Below are 24,196 nucleotides of genomic sequence, written 5' to 3' on the forward strand. Positions count from 1 at the left end.
TTTGAAGATGTTGGCCCAAATTCTGCTCTCAGTTACATTTGTATGAATCAGATGTAATCCCATTGTGACTTCAGAAGAGTTATGCAGACTTTATACCATTATAACTTAGAGCAGAATTTGCCCAAGAGTTTGGAGAAAATGTTCTTTCTCCTCTGATAGTTTATTCTCCTAAGTTATCAAGGGTGAGAAAGCATTCTTACTGGCTTCACAATTTGCACAGCCTGCTGTTATTTATGTCTAAGTAAGATCAGTGTGAGGGTTGCAGCTGGTACTCTGCAGCTGACAGCTGCAGTTAATGAGGATGTGGTGTACCATCTGTTTGTAAATTGCAGAGCAACCATTTTATTTTTAAAGTCCTCCTTCCGTATGTTTCTCTTCTAGTGGATTGCTTCACAGCAACCTCCCAATGGGTGGAAAGATGAGGTATACATCCAGCTCTAGAGCTACCACCACTATCTGGATAGCACTGAATCCAGATATAGCTCAGTCTGTATCTTCTCCCCAGAGACCAGTCACATCACCTCTCCATAGTCCCAGTGGCAGTAGGGGCACTTCCGTGGCGGCACAATGCACCTATGTCAGCAAAGATGGTTCCTGTGATATTTGTCTCATTTCTATTTCATGAAGCATGTTGTAATTGTCCCAAGGATAGCACTGGAAAATAAGGAATAGTCAATCACTCTGGCAGAAGGAGCTTTTTCTCTCTCCACATAAGTACCTCCAATGATCAGAGCAATATCACTCTTGGTCCTGGGTAGAAGGAAGGGCAGACAATTCCTCAGTCTCAATTCAAGCCTGTCTTTGTCAAACCCAAATTGGAATATTTCAGACCAGTGTGTGGATGATAACTGCCCAGTTGTGTACGGGAGAGAAGGACACAAGAAGCCCTCACCCTTTCTCCCTTTCCTTTTCTTCTCCTCTCATCCCATTATCCTCCTGCAATTCAGGGACTGGCCATAGCTGTATTTCCTGTGCTTTCCTGAGGGAAGGGCTTGCTCTGTGCTAGCATCGTCTGGAGGGCAAGCCATCAACAATGTGGCAGTGGGGAGGTAGTGTCATGGCCTGGCCTTACTCTCTTTCTGCCCTCACACTTGCCGTAAAGCAGTGTATTCTGCACTCCTGAGAAGTGGGTGTTCCTCCTTCATGTCTTAGAGCTCCAGAAGGCAGTGTGACTTCCAGAGGAAAATTCACATTAATGCTCAGTGAATCGCTATTTCAGATTCTGTTGCTTTTAGTCCAAAGGCTTCCTAGGAAGATGAAATTCAGGTCAATGTGTCTGTCTTCGCAGAGTGCCAATGTGATGTGACTGGAACACTAAGTGGAGTCGGAGAGTGTCAGCAGGTAAAGAGAAATTAAGTTTGCATAGAAAGGAAGTGTTTTAACACTCAGCAGGGTAGAATTGCTAGAAATGGTTATTGTCCTTGTATTGACAAATAACTGGTGACATTCCAGATATACAGTATTATATAAAACTTCCCCGGCAAGTTTTTTTAGGGTCTTGACCACATATCCTTTAGACTGTCTGTTCAAGGCGACAGATAGCAATAGTAATATCCTGAAAATATCTTATTTGTTCTGGTCAGGATTGTTTTTCCTTTTGAATAAGAAATATTGAACAAAAAGTTGAAACCATCTTGATGAAATCATTTTCTCCGCAGAAGAATGGTGACTGTCATTGCAAGCCTGATGTTTGTGGAGGTTCCTGTGACACTTGTGAAGCTGGCTATTATGCTCTGGAAAACAGGAATTACTTTGGGTGTCAAGGTAAAATGGAAAATGAGTGTTTCCAACAGAGTAATTATACATGGTAATTAAAGTGTCTTTAAAATCCCAAGGGTCACATTTTCAGAACAAGGCCTCTGTTTGAACACTAAACCACCCGGATGTGCATTTTTTTTACACTATCACTTCTGAGTGCATGTCATAAATGTAGAAGTGTAAACTCCAGTTTGAGTGTGCAGATTGAGCTCATTCATGAGCAATTAGTTTTGCTCATGAATATTCTGTCATCTTCCTTAGGGCTCTCTGCACCAGTTAAGTCACCTATTTCCATCTAAAGGGACAGGGAACAGGGCTGTTGTTTCTATAGCATACAGAGCCTCTCTGACAAAGGCTGATACCTTTCCCACTCCACACTTGGAGGATGTTTAAATGAAATGGAAGGCCCTGTGAAGTGTCTCCAAGATGAGGTAAATTTTACCCAAACAAAACATATGGAAAGACCTAAATATCACAATTAAATAGAATTTAAAACAAGATATTTGAAAATTATTTCTCCTTTTACTTTCCTTTCAGGACCTTAGATCAGGGTTATTTGTTTCTTCTGGAAGAATTAATAACATCACTGATGCCTATTAGAACTGCAGCTCCATGCTGTGCTTAGCTGTTTGTAATGTTATCAGCTGCTGCAGGAAAACCGTGAAATGCTGAATTCAGATCCTAGCAGATTGTAAACTGCTTTCCCCCCACCCCAAGATGTACTTGTATGTCATTTTAAGTCTTTTCTGTTGAGGCCTAGCCCAAAATATATTGAAATTGCTGGAAACATCCCCATAGACTTCATTGGGATTTGGATCAGTCCCTTAATGATTTAAGATTTTAAAATATATTTTTAGATCATTTCAGTTCTTTAAGCAATCCCTTCTTCAGTGTGTGGAGTTAAAAATCATGGCCAAAATGATCCAACCTAGATAATAAAAGTAAAGTACCTAAGCAAAAGTGGTCTGATTTTCAAAGGGTTGAGCACCTAAAGTTTCCATAGATTCCAAGGAGATTTATGGATCCTCAGCACATCAGAAAAATAGGCCACTTCTATTTTGATGTGTAAATGTTGACTTAAGAACCTTGAAGCACTCGGCTTTGCATTTTTTTACCTAGATATACTTTTAAGGATGTCCTTATTTTGTGCCCGAAGTCCTGTTTGCTGTATCAAGTCCATAGTTTGTCCAGTATTTTTTCAAAAATTATGTATATACAAATATATGATTATATACTGTATATAATTTTTGTACCACAAATCAAAACATTGTGGTAGCTGTCCCTCAAAACTAAACTTTGTTTTGTACTTTAAAAAAATAAATTGCCACTGTATTCCCACTGCATGCTTATTTTAACCGTCATTATAGAAATCCGTCCCATTGAATAGAAAAACTGAATGCTTATATTGATAAACCTTAATTACAGCAAACAGTAAGCGTGGCTCGTATTTACTATTTAATATTTTGACCAGGAAAAGAAATTTTATGTCATGTTTAAAAAAAGAACCTCTTATGAGAAACCAGAAATAACTGAAATATGTACAACTGTATTAACATTTGTTTGAAAATCTCACAAGAGAGTCTGAAGGGGGAAATTTGCATTGCCACTTAATGGCGGTTTAATTAGAGCAGTGGTTCTCAACTTATTTACCATTATGGGTGGCATATGCAGCCCACAACATGTTATGTGGGCCGCATCCAATACTACCTGTACGGCCTTGAGGATGTCACGTGGCTGCAGCTGTGTGCTGCTTGGGCCACAAGTGGCACATGGGCCACAGGTTGAGAATCACGAATTAGAGGAAGTGAGGTGTGCTTTCTGGTAATGTGTATTACATTTTCTGATGAAAAATGTGGCTTCTGTTCTTTACCTGATAGGCTGCCAATGTGATGTCGGAGGATCTGTCAATCTTGTGTGCAGCGAGCCATCAGGTGCCTGCCAGTGCAGAAACCACATAGTGGGAACGACCTGTCAGAAGTAAGTCTTGCTGAGACCTTTAGGCTACATCTACACATTTTGCTGGGGGTGTGATTCCCACCTTGCATAGACACATTCTTGCTAGCCCTACCCGAGCTATCTGGCTAAAAATAGTAGTGTAGCCATGGTTGCACAGGCAGTGGTGAGCAAAATGCTCGGACCCCTTGGGTACATACTTGGGACATCTAGCCCCTCCCACCACTTGCCACTGCCTGTGCTACCGAGGCTACACTACAATTTATACCGAGCTAGCTGAAGTAGATTTAGTGTAAGTATGTCTGCACAAGCTGGGAATCGCATCCCAGCTCCAAGTGCAGACGTAACCACAGTTCATGCTTCAAAACAATCATTTAAAACTGCCCAGGATTCCTGGGTATTTTTTCACATGATTTGTTGATAAATTAGCTGGTAGGCTGTGGTATCAGCTACTCTGCAGATGCTTCCTGCCCACCACTTTTCTTCATCTTTATATTTATGGCTTTTGGTACTCATTTAATTAACAATCATCTCCATCTTTCGCAATAGCATTACGTATGTTGCTTTAAAAAGTAAAATAAACCAAGTTTCCCTCTCAGTTATGGCAGTAGAGTTGCACCAGTATAACAGAGAACAGAATTTAGCTCATTAACAGAAGCCGTTTGAATCCTTCCTATTATCATACATTCCTGGTGTCACCAGGAATGTATGAATTAACCAGAGTTCAGAGGATTCCACTGTCACCAGCCTGCCCCCCACCTCAGTGCTTCATTTTCTCAGAGGAAAGTCATACAGAGATTAGCTAGTGCCTTCCAATTGCATTGCTGGGTGGAGGTTTCCTGCTATACTGAGTATTAACATGTGCACCCCATCCACGTGGGAAGCTGATATCCAGGCAAATCATTGCAGGTAAACTGATACCATAAAAATATCATGCACCTTTGGCCTAGGTGATGGTATGATGAAAATTGATACAATAATGAATTTGGGTTGGTCTCATTACTCACAAGTGATGAAGTAACACATGAATTTGTCAGATGACCCAAAACACAGTTACTTCCAAAATGATATTTGAGGTGCAGTCAGCAGTTGTAGTTGTATTTTGTTGGTAACAGTATGACTGCTGACAGGGAGGTGTTACCGTTTTTTTTATATGGAGAAATTCAGATATTCAGAGAAAATAAATAGCTCCTCCATGTTTGTTTGTTTTCTTTATGAAAGGCCTGAAAAGAACCACTTTTTCCCTGATTTACACCACATGAAGTTTGAGATCGAAGATGGTACCACTGCCAGTGGAAGAGGCATTCGGTTTGGTTATGACCCCCAGGAATTTCCTGGCTTTAGTTGGAGAGGATATGCACAGATGTCTTCCATACAAGTATGTCATTGATTAAATGCTGTTGGATGAAAATGCAGCCCTTGGGGCTTATGTCTACTTAATATTGCTACCTGAATGTAAAGTCATGGAGGAGGTCAAAATAAAGTATGCCCTTGCTACTACAGTGGTTGAGAGACAGCAGGCTTTACATATTTGCATTGTAGCAAATAGGCCTGTTGATCGTTGAATAAAGCAGCAGCATCCAAGCAAGAATGTGACTGTGCATGAATATTACAGTCTTGTGATTGTTTACAAGTTAGATTATCATGAACAGAGTCCAAGTGAGTAAATCAGAGGAAGAAAGTGCCCATCATCTGCTGTGTCTAGGGCAGGAATTAGAAGAGTTGCACAGAATTCAGAGCAAAGGAACTGGCAGTTATAAAACAGTAAATTTAAGCAATAAAGGCTAGTTGGTGACCATCCTTGAATGTGTGGTTCTGTTAAATTGGTGCAGATTAGATTTACAGTTCTTAGAACATTTTATGTCCAACTTTGGTAGGGTATCTGAGGACCAATGGGGCAACCATAAACTGAAGGGTAAATACGTAACCATTGGGCAAGTCATCATTTTCCTTTTTCCTCTTTGTTCGTTTTTTTTTTTTTTTTTTACTTGGGGGCTCTTTTTGTTAACTTTTTGAAATCACCCACATTCACAAAAGCTACTCTTCGAAGATCTGATTTCTTAACTTCCACTCTATACTGTCCCTCTTTTGTTTCATACCCACTTGACATTTTATGAAGAAGGTAGTGGAATTGCCAGGATGGGCAGGGATAGTGGCTGTAGCCTCTGTTTGCCAGAAGCTGTGAATGGGTGACAGGGGATGGATCACTTGATGATTACCTGTTCTGTTCATTCCCTCTGGGGCACTTGGCACTGTCGGAAGACAGGATACTGGGCTAGATGGACCTTTGGTCTGACCCAGTATGGCTGTTCTTATGAATAATTTAGACTCTGATCCTGTAAATACACATATGCATAACTTTACTTGCATGAGTAAAGCTATACATTTATGCAAGTATTTGTATGATTTGAGCCTTAGATAGTTGTATCCTTGTAGGACAGCTGAATTACCTGCACACTTCTTATGTCAAAGGGCATTCTGGATTTTGACATAGCTTACCCATGTCTTGCAGGGAAATGAAACAATTATCCCAGCATTTTTTGGGGGCTGCCACATTGTTACGTGATATACTAATGCTACGACTTTTGTGGAAGGAGACAATCTAAAAGGTGGCAATGTTGTCATTCAGATGAAATAATTAGTCATTGTGTGTCCTTAGCAGGAGCTGCGAGTGCACTGTCATGCCACTAATGTGTTTTAATATACTTCAGTGTGACACCCACATTTTAAAATGTTGGCCTAAGCAATCTGGCCTATGTCAGACCTTGGTCTAGCCCCACCTCCCCAACTTTACCTTAAACACAAGACTGTCCACCCTTCCCCACAGGTATCTTCCTTCTGTCTCTTCACTCTTGCTTTCCTGTCTATACTCTCAAACCTTCCCATCATGTCTCAAACACTATTCTGTCAGTAAAGCTTCAGGCTTCTTTTCCTTTTGCCTTTTCTCTGTCAAATATATATTCTTTCAATATTTCCTCATCTGCTTCTCTCCCAGCCTCACTCCTCTGAACTATCACTCTCCTCCCTTCAAAAATAGTTGTAAAAGCTTCTCCTATTTTTCCATATTTTCTGTTGAACTTTCCTTTCTGCTCTCCTATTTCCTTCTGCCCTCTGTTCTACTTAAAGTATTTGTACACGTGCCCTCTATAGCTCTCCCATTTCTAGATTCCATTCTGCTCTCCTGCTTTCCTTTTTATTTTAATAAAGGGAACGGCTGTATACAAATACTCTTGTTCTCTAATGATGACCAATAAGCACATGCTCTGAAAATGAGCAAGGCCTGTCCTGGTGGCATTAGCCATTAGCTACCTTTCAGAGATCAGAGAAGGTGAGGTCTTTAGAAGGGGCAGCCCTATTGAGTGATCTTTGTTCCAGAAGGTAGGGAGAGTGGAATGTCTGTGTGCTTGAAAGGGAGAACAGACCAAGAAGGTGGTGGTAGTATAAGGGGACAGTCACCTGGGCATGTTGAAAAGGGGGAGAGAGAGGGTTAGGAGGTGTGAACCATGAAGAGAGGAAGCATAAGGCAGAATGGAGGAACCCTTGAGGTCATGCTAAGTCTGTTCATTTGCTATTCCACCACCAATTACTGAACCCCTCTGCCTGTCTGCATAAGTCAGGGGTTCTCAGACTTTTGTACTGGTGACCCCTTTCACATAGCAAGCCTCTGATTGCGACCCCCCTTATGCATGAAAACACTTCTTTATATATTTAACACCATTATAAATGCTGGAGGCAAAGCAGGGTTTGGGGTGGAGGGTGACAGCTCGCGACCCCCCCATGTAATAACCTCGCGACCTCCTGAGGGGTCCCGACCTCCAGTTTGAGACCCCCTGGCATAAGTCTCCCACTCTGCTGCTACTGCTGTGCAAGCTTTACGTAGATAAGGTGCCATATGAATTGTCTTCTGGGGGCAGCACTGCCAGTCAGTGACTGAGAAGAGACACTTGGTTCCAGAAATGTCAGTTCAGCTGAAGGGCAAAAATATAACCAGAGCCACCATGAATGTAACAGGCTAGGAGGTTTGCTGGGGATCAGAAGAAAGTGCAATGACATTCTGAGACTTGTGTGTGCTTTTAGAATTTTGTGTGGGATCCAGCACTTGGATGGGTTATTATCCTGGAATCCAGGAATACAGGGAACCCTTGTTACAATATGTCTGCTTTAAGGCATTGTGTGAGCAATTGCAGGATTCCAACAAAGTACTGTCCACCATTCACAGCGTAGTATCAACATGCACCCTTAATTCTGCTTTTCCAAGACTAGCTGGGTAAGACACTATTCAATATCAGTGTTTTACCTCAGCAGAGTGTTTTGTTCTATATTCTTTCGTACGCTACCATAACTTTTCTTTCCTGTTATGGAGTTTGTCCTTGCTAAATGGTTTCTATAACTTTTCTCTCTTTGGGTGGTAGTGTGTTAAATAATATACTTTCCTTTCTTCCTTTTTTTCTCCTTCTTTTTATTTTTCCCAGCCAGAGGTGGTTGTGCCTGTCACTGTGACTTCCTCTAAGCCCTTCCACCTAGTACTCCGCTATGTCAGCCTGGTTTCAAAGAGCTCTAAAGGGAGGATCTCAGTTGCTGAGGGGAAACATTTTGACACTAATTATACTTGTAAGTGAATTAATTTTCTTGTTAGGCTTGTCTATCTTCGCCCATCATACACCAGAATCGCTGTTTTTGTACATATTTGTCTGTATATGTGCGTGTGTTTATTTTCTCTAGGAATTTAGCATTTTGCTTGCATGGCTTCTAACTGTTTATCCATTCGGCACTTTATGGCTGTTTGTGTTTATTAACTTCCATTTTACAGAATGAAGTGAGGATAACTCTGAATGTGGAGAAATCAAACCTCTACTTATTTCATGTTATCTTGAGATTTATTAACCCTGGAATTGAAATGGTATCTGGCCGCATAACTGCTTACCAATCTCGGTCTGAAACAGGTAGGTAAAACGTAATGGCAGAAGAGAGCAGATGACTCAGTGTTAGATCAGAGAAGCATTTTCATACTTTCAGCCAAGTTCAACTAATAATGTCATTTTAAATGTATTATTTTTAACAACTTCGAGTGCTATGTGTTTTTCTAGTGTGCTTTGCTGTGACTAATGCTGCCTGTGTTTGCATGATACCTATTGACTTCGTTATTAATGATTTTTTTAGATGTCTAGTTTACCAAATTTAATATTTTCAGTACTGACGTAGGTGGTTCAGACTGACAGTTAGGTGAAGCTTTCAGCGAGTTTAACAGGACTCATATACTTTTCGATGCTACAAATATTTTTATTCAAAAGCTGCTTGGCTCCTGTCTTCACTGAGTAACTAATATTTAACAATGTGTCCTGATCCACAAATGTTGGATCCGGTTACAGATGTCAACAGAATTTGGAGTGGTTGGTTTTGGTTCATACCATTAAGGAGACAAGGATTCCAGATCTTCTGTGTCTGGGAGGGGTAGAGGCTAATTTTAGCACCTTAGCGCGAGCCCGAATCTGTAGACCCAGGCTCTGAGACTCACTGCCGCAGAGACTCTGTGTGGCGACACAGCAGCACAGGCTGTGCTGATTGGTCAGGGAGATGAGAGCCAAAAGAAAATACAGGGGGTCCTGTCTGTGATCTGTAGCTTCACTAAAGAATGCTCTTTATAGTCATTGCAATTGACTCCCATTTCTTCTCTTCCCTGAGGGACACTGCAGCTACGGTCTTTCTGTATATTCACTCTGTACAAATGAACAGAAGTCCTCTTATATTACAATTAGTAACTAAAATTTTAGATGCTTATCAGAACCTCTCGAGGCTGCAGAATTTGGCTGGAAATCACATGAGAACAGGCTGTCTCCTAAGATATCCATTACCTGCTGCTTTGGATCAGCTGAGAATTCCACAATGTTGGCCTTTTGTTGTCTTTATTAAAGCAGTGTGAGGCAGATGGAATGAAAAATAAGGGAAAAGGAAAGAAATGTTTCAGAACCTTCCCAAGCTGTGGCAAAAGTTCAGGGGGAAATAGAGGTGTTTCCTGTTTTTCTAAATCACTTCACTTGAGCCTAGTGAGAATGAAGAAGACAATACTCACATAGCTCTGTGGCTTAATATGTACATTATGCAGTGTATTCCTAATGCGTGCTGAAAGAGCAGCGTTGATCAGTTGTTGTCACTCTGATTTTAGTGAATGAAAGCATTGGTCTTAAGCCTTGAGAAAATGGAGTCATTTGACATAATCCAATATTATAATTAATTTATTTTTTGCTGTCAGGGGCTACTCAGAGCAAAGACATTGTCTTCCCACCCAGTAAGAAGCCGGCTTTTGCCACTGTCCCAGGAAACAGCTTTGCAGATCCATTCTCACTTATTCCAGGAACATGGATTGTCAATATTATGGCAGAGGGAGTCCTCCTGGTAAGAAAATGACTGAAATTTTTTTTTTTAACTTTTTGAGAGTAGAATTTATTTGGGAGAGTTTGAGAGAGAATGAAAGGACCACCTCAGAATTAGGTGCCAGGAAGAGCCCTCTAATGGACATGAAACTCAATATCAGAGGAGAGCACGGTGTCATTTTGGGATAAAAAATTGTGAAATTTTACAATTCTGCATTTCACTTCTTTTTCTCTTATTTGAATCTCACCTGCCCTTGTTTTGTATGTATCAGACTTTTAAATATATCTAGACTGTGCCCCTCCAAAGGATGCACTTTTTAAAAAATTCACAGGTGCTTATACAAACCTGTAATCATCACATTTTGGTGCTATCCAGATGTCTTATCCAAAATCTGGGTCAGTTATAATTTGAAACTCTTTCCATAGAGTTAGAGCCCAATCCTAAAAAAGCCTACGAGTCACTTCACTCATGAGAGCAATCCAAGCTTTCATGTGTTTGATGGATCAAACCCTTAATTATTGATGAAGATCCTATGAAAGGGAACTCTCTCAGAGAAAATATAAGAGGAACTCCGCCTTTAATAAGTTGTTTTCTAAACATGCTGTGACCTCCTTCCACTGCCTACGAAACTGGCAAACTATCCATCATAAAGATTCAGAAAAGTTAGTGCAAAGTATGACAAAGGCAGAATGTTTCAAGTGATCACTTATGAAACACCCAAAATATGTATAATCACAATGAAATCATGTCAAAATCAACTTGTATTTTTTAACATTTTTAGCATGAATCAGAAATGAACACCTTCAATCATCAAGCCCATGACTGTACTAAAATATATGGAATAGATGACATAATGACAACAGTACTATTAAACCTTGTTTCTTATCTATAATGGCAATATTTATTAGGTTTTTGTTGTCTGTTCTGTCCATAATTCTGAAAGGGGACTTGCTGATTATCCTAACAAATCATATTATTTATTTTTTATAATAAAACTTTAATAAATAAAAATTTAAAATGAAATAAACATCAGTATATAGATTGAAATTGATAGACCAGTAGAGCCAGAGTTTTAAAATGTGCCTTCTTTTTATGCCTGTTTGACTTTATTTAATTCACTGAATTTGTAGGCACAGTCAGTTTGGTGCACATAGGAGAACCCTTTTTGCATATGTTAGTCAATCACAAGTGTTTTGTGCATGTAAATTTGACATCTTGCATGCACAGGTGAATAGTGTGCAGAAGCAATTGTGTACATAAAGAGGTGTTTATGTAATCCATGCTTACACCATGTGGTACTCTGTCCTTCTCTAGTGGTTTGACTGCGCAGAAGTTTGAGAGTCAGCTGCAGCCGTGAGCTGAGAAACCTGGGTCTCTTACCTCAGTGGCTCTCATCCCTTTCCAAACTACTGTTCTGCTTTAGGAGTCTGATTTGTCTTGTATCCCCCCAAGTGACACCTCACTTCAAAACTAGTTGCTGAAAAAATCAGACATAAAAATACAAAAGTGTCACAGCCCACTATTACTGAAAAATTTTTTACTTTCTCATTTTTACCATATAATTATAAATTAAATCAATTGGAATGTAAACATTATACTTACATTTCAGTGCATAGTATATAGAGCAGTATAAACAAGTCGTATGAAATTTTAGTTTGTACTGACTTTGCTAGTTCATTTTATGTAGACTGTTATAAAACTAGGCAAATATCTAGATGAATTGATATATGCAAAGGTCTTTCAGGGGGTACGTTTTAGAGATGTACATTTTATAATTTTCTTTGTGCTCTTGTATGAATCACATTCTTTGTTTTTAGGATTACATGGTGCTGTTACCTAGTGATTACTATGAAGCACCCATCTTGCAATTACAAGTTACAGAACCTTGCACCTATTCAGGACGTGCTACAACAGATAAGTTAGTATATACACTGTATAATAAGCTGATTACCCTGGACTACTTTAATGATTTTTCTTTAATGTTGTAATTGGTAATTATGATATCACCATGTTTTGCTTTGTTTTAAAGCTGCTTGCTTTATCAGCATTTACCACTAGCCAGATTTTCCTGTGTCCTCGGTTCAGAGGCGACACATTTCTTGCTTGGTGGAGAGTACAGAAAAATAGCTGTCCGACAGCCAACCCCAGAGCATCCAGTGATGTCACACATCAGTGGAATAGAGGTCAGATTCCTGTATCCATACTAACAGATACTAATTATAGTCATGTTTTTATTGCCAACTGTAAATTAGCTAATTGTAAATTTGTTGGGATCGATTCTGCTGCAAATTCATAGCAAGTCCATTAGCCTCCATGAAGTTACTTGGGGTTTATAGAAGTGTAATTTAGGACATGTCTACACAATCAAAATGACTAATCACATAAACAGATTCATATACATACTTAAGTGTTCACAGGATCAGGGCCTAAGGGAATAATGATGAAAATGCTAACATTCAGGAGAATTATACTGAATTCAGCAACAATAAAAGTGTGCAGCTGTATTGCACTTTTCATGCCAGTATCTCAATAAATAGAAATTTAAAAATTTTTCAAGTAGTTCGCTTAGGACTCAAAGGAAAACTTCATGCTTCAGAAAGTGCTGTTGGTTATTTATTAGATAACAACCTTCTTCTCGGCCCAGCATTTTGCTTGAAGAACTGGAGGCTTTTCTTTCAGTTGAGACATAAAAACAATATTGACCTGGCATTAAAAATTCCATGTGGGGAGGAATGATGATAGCCCCGTGTCCTGGCAAAATTTGGGAAAGTACATTCCACCTATAAAAATGCTTTCTCCTGTTATGTCTATTGGATAAAGTAAGATTCTTTTGTCCAAAATTGTCATATAATATTCCTGGCACTAATATAAGGGCGGGTGTTTCCAGAGATGGCAGCATTTTGGTGGCAGGCATAGTAAGCTCTGTATATACAGTTTTATTTCTGAAAAGCAGCTTAATGTTTGTGAAAAGTAATATATAAATGGAGTGATTTTTTCCCCCAATGATGCTAAGCTTCTTTTCTTGTTGAATCTCTAATAGGTTGATTTACACCTGAGACTGAACATTCCCCAAGTCGGTCGCTATGTGGTAGTTCTTGAATATGCTAATGAAGATGATCAATTATACACTGCTGAAGTGATAGTGAACAGTCCTGGGCCTGTCCTGAAGGCCAGAGTGAACATATACAGCTGTAAATACAGGTAGTGATTTCAGAAATAATTATTGAACAGTTAAATTATCAGGTGGAATGGAATTTTATACTTTTTAATCAAAGATTTCTTTGTAATACATGTAAATTGTGGTGTATAGTTTGTTTTATTTTCTAAGGTTTTTAAGTTATCTGAACTGTACGTTTGAATTGTACAGTTTATACAATAACTCCTCACTTAACGTTGTAGTTATGTTCCTGAAAAAAAGCAAAACAATGTTAAGCGAATCTAATTTCTCCATAAGAATTAATGTAAATGAGAGGGTTAGGTTCCAGGGAATTTTTTTTCACCAGACAAAAGACTATACACGCATACGGTATAAGTTTTAAACAAACAATTTAATATTGGTACACAGTGATGATGATTGTGAAGCTTGGTTGAGGTGGAGGAGTCAGAGGGTGAGATATTTCCCTTACTGCTAAATGATGAACTAGCAATTAGCTGAGCCCTCACGGGTTAAGTCTCTCACTCTACAAGGCAGCAGGAATGGAGGGAGATATGCGCATTTCCCCTTTAAGTACACTGCCTTGTTAATTAGATCAGCTTGCTGAGACCGCAGCTGCTGCAAGCTCCCTCTGTCCTGAGCCCTGGTGTGTCCCCCCTGCTCTATGGAAGATGGGGTAAGCGGGGTGCAGGAGCAGGGAGGAGGGGGACATCCCCCTCCAAACTACTGGCCAGCAGAGCTGTGTGAGCATACAGGAGGGGGAATATGCTACACTCCAAAAAGTGATGTATTACATTTCTCACTGTCCCTCAGCAAGGCAGGAACCCTGCACTTCTCCTGGGGTGGCACAGCTCCACATCAACCCTACACAAGGCTGAGCTTAAAGCTTTCAGTAGGACTCTGTGTGTGAGCAGGTACTCACCAAAGCCTAGCCCTATTGACGTTAATCAGTACGGGTCAGATTCCACCACACTTGCTCCTGTTGAGTAGCACCTTACTGTACAAACTGCCCCCTTAAAATCAAGGATCACCTAGCCTTTGTGCACGTCTTTATGGCTGTTCTATGCTGCAGGCTGTGTGTGGCAGTAGAATGCAGCAGCTTTCTTAACTACTGAAGAATGTTGGCTCCTGAAAGTGTTTACGTGGTACATTGTTACCTGCAAGGCCCTTCATTTTCAGTTTTTATTCTGTTTAAAATTTCCTGGGAATTTATCAGTGTTTATTACAAAAATTAAAAAACGGGTGAAAATTGGTGCAAAAAAACTAACTTCATGGTTTTCTGAATACAAGTCAGGGTTAATATTGGGGTACAGGAGGACAGAAAAAAAGCAACAAATGGAGAAAAGTAACAGTAATTCTTCCCTGGCTTCCCACTCCAGAAGGAGAGATGGCAGCTTGGTAACCTGGATGGACCTCAGCAGGACCCTGGCTCCTTGCTCTGAAAGGAGAGATGGTGGCTCAGTACCCTGGGTGGTCTAGGTAACCGAGCCACCATCTCTCCTTCCAGAGCAGGCCCAGAGCAGGCCTGAAAGTCGAAGAGGTGGATAAGGAGAAGGTGTCATCTCCTCATGCTGCTGCCTCTATTTCATCCACTTCTGGGCCTGCTTTGGAAGGTGGGAAGTAAGAGCAGTTAACTAAGTTGTCCAGGTCACCAAGCCATCTCCTCTCCTTCTGGAGCAGGAAGCCAGGGAGTTCTGGCACTTCTTTTTTTAGGACTCAAGCACTAACGTACACATACGCCTGCACATATGTGTGCGTTTGTATTCGCCACTACATTTTTGCCTTGCTTTAACAGACACCCTGGTAATTACAGTTAGACTAACTGATTATTAACATAAACACATCTATCTAATGTAATGTATTGGATTTTCTTACCATAAAGAGTATTTTCATGTAGATGTCCAAAATTATGGTGAAAATCATTAAAAACCAAATAATAGCTTTTGTAAAACCCCGAGAATTATTCAGTAAAAAGCAGCATAAAATGAAAATGAAAGGCCTTGCTTATCTAGCATGTTACAGAGCACTAAAGCTGCTAAAAATGACTAATGTTTGCTGCCCATTTCAAAGCCTGCATACAGTGATGATTCAAGTGGAGACTTGAACTAAAATCTGGGCTTGGGGCTATGGATAGAATATGCCAAAGTGGAAGCAGTGCTTTACACATGACTCCTCTTGCTCCTCCCCTTTATTTGGTCTGTCTACTGAGATGCTGCATTTTTATCAATGACTGAAGGTATTCATTGTCCATTATCCAGGAGAAAAGATAAACATGTTGGCACTAGCATGTGCAATACAAAATATGGCACTGGCAGGAGGCTAATTTTTAATTCTACTTTCTGCTGCAGCTTCCTTTGTCGCAGTGTTGTGGTTGATAATATGAATCGCATTGCAGTCTATGATCTTTTAGCTGATGCAAAGTTACATCTTAAGGCATCACTGATAAATTTTCTTCTGGTAAGTTTCTTCTTGTAATACTTTTCCCAAGAGATAAAGAGAGACTCTTTTATCCTTTTTTTATATGCAGTGTGATTTTTTTAAGTTCTTGAGGATGGTGATTAGGATACAGTTTGAGGATTGCTAGGATTCATATAAGCTCAATTTCAAAGTGTTAAAAAAATCTTCTTTCTTGGCAAAGGCATCACCAACATACATCTGCTTTATTTCATTTACCCAAATTTCTCCTGTATGTATAATTAAAGGAAGTATCTTCTAGTAAAAGCAACAGAGGGTGCCACAGGACCCTCTGTTGCTTTTTACAGATTCAGACTAACATGGCTACCCCTCTGATGCTATCTTCTAGTAGCTTTCATACTTTATCAATGGGCTTATATTTTTCTCCTTACCTTTTAATTTTTTTACTTTTGAAATTCTTCATGGGAATTTCCTAGCTCTCCCTCAGAGTTTCAGGTTGTGCAGGCTTTCATTTTTGAAACACAAGTGGCTTTTAAACATTTTTTATTAGAAATCTTTTGCTGCCATCTTTTGGTCACATGAATAATTTTTTTTCCCCTGGGTTGACTTTTCCTTCCAAGTTGTTTCCTGTGTTTCTTATTTTAGAGACATAGGGCCAGATTCTGTTCTTTGTGAAAATCCAGTGTAAATTCAGAGCAGCTCCATGGATATGTCCAAGGAATGAGAATAGAATCTAGCCTAAGATTGTTATGTACAACATAGGATGGCAGTTGCTTTATATCCTCTTGTTGCAAGGCATTGTTCAGTGTTACCAAATACTGTCTGAAATCTCTGTTAGCTCTCAATAGTGTTGACAAGATTCATATCCAAAAGATGTGGAATAAAACCAATACCTCTTGTGCTTACTTAGAGCAGAGGCTTTTTATCTATTTTATTTTTAATTCTATGTATAATGAGAGTTCCTCTTCCCTGCAAAAAAAAGCTATAATACTTTCCCTATATTTCTGAATACTCTATTTAGCTGCAGAAAATGTGGTTTCCCAGTGCTCAAAGTGAAGACAAAAATGGATTAGTGCTTATGGGTGGCGGTGAGGGGGGCACTCTTGACTGCCAGTACCATGCAGGTAATGCCCCAGCAGCTTAGGAGTTAAAGATGCAGGCAGGTCAGGTATACCAAGGATTGAGATTGGAGAAGCAACACACAATTTTGGAGCACAGAGGGCTGGTCCAAATAGCAAAGACAAACAGGCTTCTCGCAGTCAGAGTTCAATAAATAAAAAACCCAAGGGCTTCTTGCAGCCTGTTTCCTTTTGTTCCACAGTGAGTCAAATGAGCTGTCCCAATCCAGACAGTGAGTAACTGTTAACAGTTTCCTTTATTAGCCCCTCCTAAAGGTGTTATTCACTGCAGTTGAGCCTAGCCCCATTCCACCACTGGCTGGGTTCCCATGATTCCTTACGCTGAGGACAGGCATCTTCAATTGACTCTGCCATATAGAAAGAAATTTTTAACTCTCTACCCTCCAGAGTCTGTATTTCCCATTCAAAGGTGCTAAAACGCAGGCTGTGCTGTCCTGATATTTCTACACTAGACTGCTGCTGGCTTCTTTGCTGCTCATTTGGCATTTTTTGCTTCCTTTTTAAGTATTTCATGCACAAATACATTTTTTTTTCACTTTCGTTTTTATCAGTTTTCTTATGGGAGAAATTAAGTCAGGTTGCCCTACCATATACCTGGAGACTAACTTTGAGTTTTGCTATTGACTTCATTTTAGCAGCTGCTTCTCCCATTTCACTGGGGCCAGGATTTCACCCAGTGTCCAAAAAGTCATAGGACAGCAAATGGGGGAGTTATGGCCTTTCCTTCCAAACTTGTATGGTGTGCTCTCTGGACATAGCTGAAGATCTGCCCATCTTAGATACTACAGTAGTTGGCACTATGTAAATACCAAAGCACTTCACTGTTTTAAAAAAATGCATTTATCATCACAATACCCCTGTGAGGTATGGAAGTTCTGTGAGTGAGGTAGGGAAGTTCTGTGACAGGGCAGAGGCTTGAACCTGGGTCTCCTAGTGTTATAGCTAGTGCCCTAACTACTGGATCATCTTTCCTCTTTGGGCCTGGCCCCTTTATTTGCAGCTGACTAAAAAGATCACAATGTTAACTGGGCATTGTACATTGTAATTGTGTGTGTTTTGCAGCACAAAATTTGCATTGTATCAGCTGAAGAATTTTCTCTAGAATATGTGGATCCTAAAGTACACTGCATAGCCACTTATGGGAGCTTTCTTAATCAAAGGTAATTTGCATGCTTCCTTCCTTTTTTATGAAAGAGTCCTTGAAAGGGCAGACATATGCATTGAGGGGTATTTTAATGCCTTTATGACTGAAACTTTGCTCTGTGACTCAGAGATGATTTTAGGCCACGATATGACAGGGTCGTATTTGATAAAAAGTTTAAGTGTTAATCTTGACAGTCTTTGTCTAGGATTTATTTAATACCCTCAGTAGCAGATTCCTAGCCAGTCAGAACTACTGTATGCTAAACTTTTGGGAGAAATGTGACTATATAAAGTTGCAGCATCCTGGACATCCAGGATGCAGAAATACATTGTTTCTAGCCTGGCAAGTCATGGAATGGTTTTATATGACCATTATTCTGATATGAGTTTTATTCCGAACTTTTATTCACCACTTCATTTCTGCTAGGATTTTAGCAGCTGCTTCCCATGAGCGTAGATATTAATGATGTATGCCATTTCAAGACTTCAAATGATTCTCCTTTACACTGAGGTCTTTTTCTACTCTTTTGACAAGTGTAAAGGGGCCTTAAAGTGAGTGTAACTGTAATTTACAACTCTTCAGAAGGTAGAAAGAATTGTTGACTAAATCTAATAATTCTCAAGATAGTAGCTGCTAAAATAATATTTGAATTGAAGTGGAAGGGAGAAAAATCAGGATGGTAATCAGAATGAAGAGCTTTTAAGGTCCAATATGTCATCTTTCTTGGCTTCCACATGGTGCACAGTGTTTCATTTTCAGCCTCTGCTTATCCTGGAGGGATCAGTCTTTTATAGCTGGGACTAGTTCCTGAGGATTGAATATAGGAAATCTTGGACCTCACAGCAATGTAGTTTTGAAACCCTTGAATCTGAATAAAAGGAGGATTTCAGGTTGGTTGAAAAAATAAAATTAGACTATGAAGATATGATGAATATATATCTTTATTTTTGCTTTTGTGGAAATACATTGTTTTTATGTTTTCATATTTGCTTTAGTTCCAGCATAAATAATTTATGTTACAGTTTTGTTCTGTTGTTAAATATATTATTAGCTGGCTTCATATTTAATTTTGTAAATGGGTTTAATGTTCATGAAATTGAAAGATTAATGGCATTGGCTCAGTTTAGTTATTTTATGAGCAGATGCCTTAAGAGATTTCCCACACAGGCCTGGCAAATGGACCTCAGTTCTGGACTGGAAACAAACCTGCTGTTCCTGTTCTGTGCCTCTCTTGAGCAGAGATTGATGATTGCCTCATGCTTATAAGAAGTGTATATATACCCATGAGTGACTAGAATGAAATTACCGAATTCATTTTCACTTGAAGCCTTAAAAAAGATTTCTTTCAATCCAGATAGTCAGAAGTAAATGAACCTAGAAATGGATAGTTAAACATTTTGGGTGGTCTATAGAGTCCCTTTTGGGGAGCTACGGTATATACTCAGTCATTAGACGGTTCGATTGTAAGCCGACCCCCCAAAATGCATACGTAAAAATAGCAAAAATCGTATGACCCTTTCATAAGCCGACCCTATATTTCAGGGGTTGGAAAACTTTGGCTCCTGGCCTGTCAGGGTAAGCCACTGGCCGGTCAGGACGTTTTGTTTACCTGGAGCATCTGCAGGCATGGAGCCCCTCAGCTCTCTGTGGCCTCAGTTCACCGTTCCCAGCCAATGGGAACTGCGGGAAGTAGCGTACCTCTAGGTAAACAAAACTACAATGTATTAGATCAGGGTTAGGCAACCTTTGGCACGCAGCCTGCCAGGGTAAGCACCAGTTTGTTTACCTGCCACGTCCGCAGGTTCGGCCGATCATGGCTCCCACTGGCCGCGGTTCGCCGCTCCAGGCCAATGGGGGCGGCGGGAAGCGGCGCGGGCTGAGGGAACCTGCAGACGCGGCAGGTAAACAAACTGGCCTGGCCCACCACGGTGTTTACCCTGGTGGGCCGCGTGCCAAAGGTTGCTGATCCCTGTGTTAGATATTCAATTCAATGATTCCATAGAGTTTAAAATCATCATCTTTTGGTGTAGACCTATTTATAAGCCGACCCCTGCTCTTTGATGCGTCACTTTTTTACCAAAAATATTTGGCTTATGAACGAGTATATACGGTATGTTGTCCATATACCTACTTAGGCTCTAATCTTGCAAATACTTGCACATGTGTGTAACTTTTAAGTGTGTGAGTAATCCCATTGACTTCAGTGGAATTACTCACATGTTTAAAATTGAGCATGTATGCAAGTATTTTTAGGATCAGGATATTTGCTAGTATTTTAGATTCTTTAATTTGTAACTAACCTGACTCACTAAAATTTAGTTATGTGTTCTGACATCATTGGTTGTATTTTTGCATCTTGTTTAACAAACATTCAACAGATAAGCTGTTTATGATACAGAAGGTTTGAGTAAATTTAGTTACACATCCATTCAGTGATTTAAATCCATACATCTTCATTTTGCTTAATTGATATCAACTATGTAGAATGCAAAACAGTGACATTAGTTATTAATGTATTTTTAAGTGTATTCATTCTAATGCATTGAGTTTTACCACTCTGACTAATTTTTATTTCGTATTTGTTCTGCACCACTAGGCCTACAACTTTATTATTATTTTACATAAGGAATTCTTCCTACTGCATGAATAATTACTATAATCCTATTTTTAGTGCATCATGCATTCCCTCAGTGTATGAAACTCCACCGGTGGCCTTGCTTTTGGATGCGCTAAGGGATGGGAAAATTTCAGAAGTGCAGAGAAATGTACCATACAATCCACTGAGTGTCCCTTTACCTTCTGCTAACCGGGTTAATGGAGTAACCTTGACCTCATTACAGGTAGTTCACATTTGACTGTATTATTTCTAAGGTGCAAAGTATGTTGTCAGTAATGTTAAGTAGACTGAGAACAACATAAGAATTAAAGCTACATGATGTTTTAGGGCCAAGCTGTTGCAGGGTGAGGAAGTCTGATAGATAATATTCACAAACAGAAACAAAGGAATCAGAACCAACTAATGAAAAACCGTTTTGCTGGGCTGTGCACAGTAATTAACGTATTTTATAATGTAAATAGACTTATGATGACTTGCAGCTTTGCCGCTTAAGTGTATAGTTTTATAGTAAGTATGAGTGAGGGTGGGCGATTGTGTGAGTTGTGCTGTGGGTTTCGTGCTGGTTTTTGTGTGTAACAAAAGAGGGATGTGTGTTGCAGTGAGGGGGTATGTGTGTTTGGGGTTATTGTGTGTGTTGGTTGTGTTGTGTGGGTGGTTGCATTGATTTGTGTGGAGGTTGTGTTGTGCTAGGAGATTTTGGATTGTTTTATGTTGATTTGTGTGGGGGTTGTGCTTGAGGATTTTGAGTTGTCTGGGTGGCAAATCAACCTGTGAAGAACTGTGGCAGTTGGGCCAAGTAATCCACCATCTGTGCAGTCTCCCTCATATCACTGACTTATCACAACCAATTAAATTGTTGCATGCAAATTAGCTGTAGAGTAAGGGTGGTGATTGGTTGAGTTACCTCTGACACCACAATTGTCTAGGTCTGTTGGCATAGACAGATACATGCTTTACTATTATGTATTATTATGTAGATATGAGTATGCAAACATAGGGACAGATCCTGAACGATCCTTTTCCCTCTTGAGAGATGCTGAGCTCCCTCAACTCCCATTGCAGGTAGGAGCAGGCCCATAGTAAAAATGAATTAATAAAACAAATACATAAGCTTAGCTGTCCTTGTTTCTGCAGAACCAGCTTACTTTGAGTGGGAAAGTGCCAAGTTTGGGCAGATATGTAGTTGTTGTACATTTCCATCAGCCAGAGCACCCAACATTTCCTGTGCAGGTGCTTGTGGATGGGGGACGCCTATGGTCAGGTAAGCCATGCTTTATATTAATTCAGCGCTTTTTTCTTTCTCAGCATTTTAGTAAACTAGATTTTAAAATTTCATTTAGGTTCCTTCAGTGCTTCTTTCTGCCCTCACGCTTTTGGCTGTCGAGACCAGGTGATTGCAGAAAACCAAATTGAACTGGATATCCCTGGCCCTGAGGTTTCTGTTACTGTGAAGATTCCTAATGAAAAAACACTGGTTGTGGTAAGGTTGTTATACATCAAAATTTGAAAGTATTCTTTTTACCTCTTGAATAGTAGAGCTTTTCAGGTTCACTATTTACTTGGAAATGGATGACTGTGAATGCAATAGTTTTTCTTAATTTATTTTGTATTTTTTAAAGAGCTAATTGTAACTTAGGGGGCACTTTTGTCTTGTCTTGTCTTTTGGTCCAAATGTTGACCAACTACAAAGCTGATAAAAAAGTGGGGTGAAAACATTCACAACATTTTACACCTTTTTTTAATCAAAAATGTTGATAACAAATTTAGTCAAATTTCAGAGTTTTCAGCAAGCTCTGAATCTGGCTCTCTTTGGTGTTAATCTTCCTCTTCTCTTGAAACAGTCATTTAGGCCTTGATAAAGGGAGGAGCTTAAACATGTGGCTTTTTAAGTATGTGAGTGGTCCCACTGAAATCAGTGGGGTTCAGCATGGCACAGCAGCCTCTGCCCACAAGCTACCAGTTGCAGGATCAGGGCCAGAGTAAGTCAGTATAATCCTCACTCCCCTGACTCTGGTGTTAAATCCACTTGTTGCAGCTTGTCTTAGATTGTAAGTTGCTTGGAGCCGGGACTGTATTGTACTGCGAGAGAAATCCTGCCTCCATTAAGTCAGTAGCAAACTCCTGTTGACTTTAATGGGCCCAGGATTTCACCCTGTGTTTGTACAGCACTGAGCACAAAGAAACCCCATTCTGAACTGGGGCTTCGGGATACTCCTGCAGTACTGTAATAACAACAGCTTGTCTGTGGCACATGACTTTAATCATCAAGTTCTGCTCTTAACTTTTAATATGACTGGTAGTTTATTTTTCTCCACAATACAGTAGGCAGCTATTAGACTGGGGTCTGACCAGGAAAATGCTCATGAGGAAATACTGAGCTTCCACAAATATTGTACCTAGCCATCTTCGCTTTCCTGCCCCTAATACTAAAGGTTCAGACATATACTCCTACAGTCCATAGAAAGTGGGGGACACGGGCTTCAGAAATGTAGAAATTTGTGTAAGAAATCTGAAGAACTGTCTTGTTTCAAGACAGCTGAATTTTGAATACAGTCTTCATATGAATTTGGGAGGAGAAACCCATCATCATTCCAAGTAATTGAAAATAGCTTAACATGCAGCTTATGAAAACAATTGTTCCAATGATTTTTTCCATCCTACCAACTTATTCTACACAGGAGTTTGGATCTTGTAGAAAAATCCAGGGATGATACTGGAAATGCATTTAACTATAGATAAACACCTTAGTTCGTTTCTTCTGTTTTTCTATGAAATATACAGTTTAGTTTTCTTGTTGTTTTAAGGAACACGTTTTAGTTGTTCCAGCAGACAGCTACAGTCATAGCCTACTTCAGAAAAGGACTGTGGACAAGTCGTTTGACTTTATCAACCAGTGTGGAGGAAACAGCTTTTATATTGAGTAAGCATCACTTCTAAGACACTGAACATTTTACAGAAAGTTGTAAATTATTAATATTTTACTGTATACTAAAATACTTATACCATACCTATCACAGTTCTACATGGGCATGTTTTACATGGCTTATGCTGGGCCATTGAAATTACAAAGTATCAGAGGGGTAGCCGTGTTAGTCTGAATCTGTAAAAAGCAACAGAGGGTCCTGTGGCACCTTTGAGACTAACAGAAGTATTGGGAGCATAAGCTTTCGTGGGTAAGAACCTCACTTCTTCAGATGCAAAAAGTGAAGAAGTGAGGTTCTTACCCACGAAAGCTTATGCTCCCAATACTTCTGTTAGTCTCAAAGGTGCCACAGGACCCTCTGTTGCTTTTGAAATTACAAAGGATATTAAAATATGGGTCTACATTTTTCCATGACTGCGCTCTGTTAATCAAATTTAAAGGTGGAGTACCATTGCATATTGTACAAAAAAAGTAAAAGCTGTGCTATCTATCTTTGGTATTGCTAAAGTGCCTATCTTCTTGGTATCTCTTAACAGAAGATACTTTCTTTGAAAAAATTATTTACAAAAATGGATGTCAAATCAGTTCAGTACTAGTGAATTGGTTTAAATATGTCCAAGCTTGTACATTGATATTGCTATTATGCATATGAACAATAGTAGAAATAAGTCTCCTAATTCGTTAAGCTAGTGCAGAATGTAGTCATTATAACTTCCTAATA

At 39.6% G+C, this 24,196-nt stretch overlaps 1 protein-coding gene across 2 annotated transcripts in view; it reads left to right on the forward strand.

The window, feature by feature from the left end:
* LAMA3 (laminin subunit alpha 3) overlaps window positions 1-24,196 on the forward strand; it is a 190,852-nt gene that overhangs the window by 91,198 nt on the left and 75,458 nt on the right. Inside the window, exons 19-33 of one of the 2 annotated variants that reach the window (XM_065585346.1) lie at window positions 1,289-1,341; window positions 1,659-1,764; window positions 3,636-3,735; window positions 4,933-5,089; window positions 8,184-8,322; window positions 9,962-10,104; window positions 11,901-12,001; window positions 12,113-12,266; window positions 13,124-13,284; window positions 15,586-15,694; window positions 17,854-17,951; window positions 20,607-20,775; window positions 21,687-21,813; window positions 21,893-22,032; window positions 23,357-23,472. In XM_065585346.1, coding sequence (XP_065441418.1) covers window positions 1,289-1,341; window positions 1,659-1,764; window positions 3,636-3,735; window positions 4,933-5,089; window positions 8,184-8,322; window positions 9,962-10,104; window positions 11,901-12,001; window positions 12,113-12,266; window positions 13,124-13,284; window positions 15,586-15,694; window positions 17,854-17,951; window positions 20,607-20,775; window positions 21,687-21,813; window positions 21,893-22,032; window positions 23,357-23,472 — 1,873 coding nt within the window. Of the gene's footprint in view, window positions 1-1,288; window positions 1,342-1,658; window positions 1,765-3,635; window positions 3,736-4,932; window positions 5,090-8,183; window positions 8,323-8,521; window positions 8,655-9,961; window positions 10,105-11,900; window positions 12,002-12,112; window positions 12,267-13,123; window positions 13,285-15,585; window positions 15,695-17,853; window positions 17,952-20,606; window positions 20,776-21,686; window positions 21,814-21,892; window positions 22,033-23,356; window positions 23,473-24,196 lie in introns of both variants that reach the window. The other variant, XM_042854847.2, reaches the window with a different exon arrangement.

This window comes from Chrysemys picta, chromosome 2 (assembly GCF_011386835.1).
Source record: "Chrysemys picta bellii isolate R12L10 chromosome 2, ASM1138683v2, whole genome shotgun sequence".
Classification (NCBI taxonomy): domain Eukaryota; kingdom Metazoa; phylum Chordata; order Testudines; family Emydidae; genus Chrysemys; species Chrysemys picta.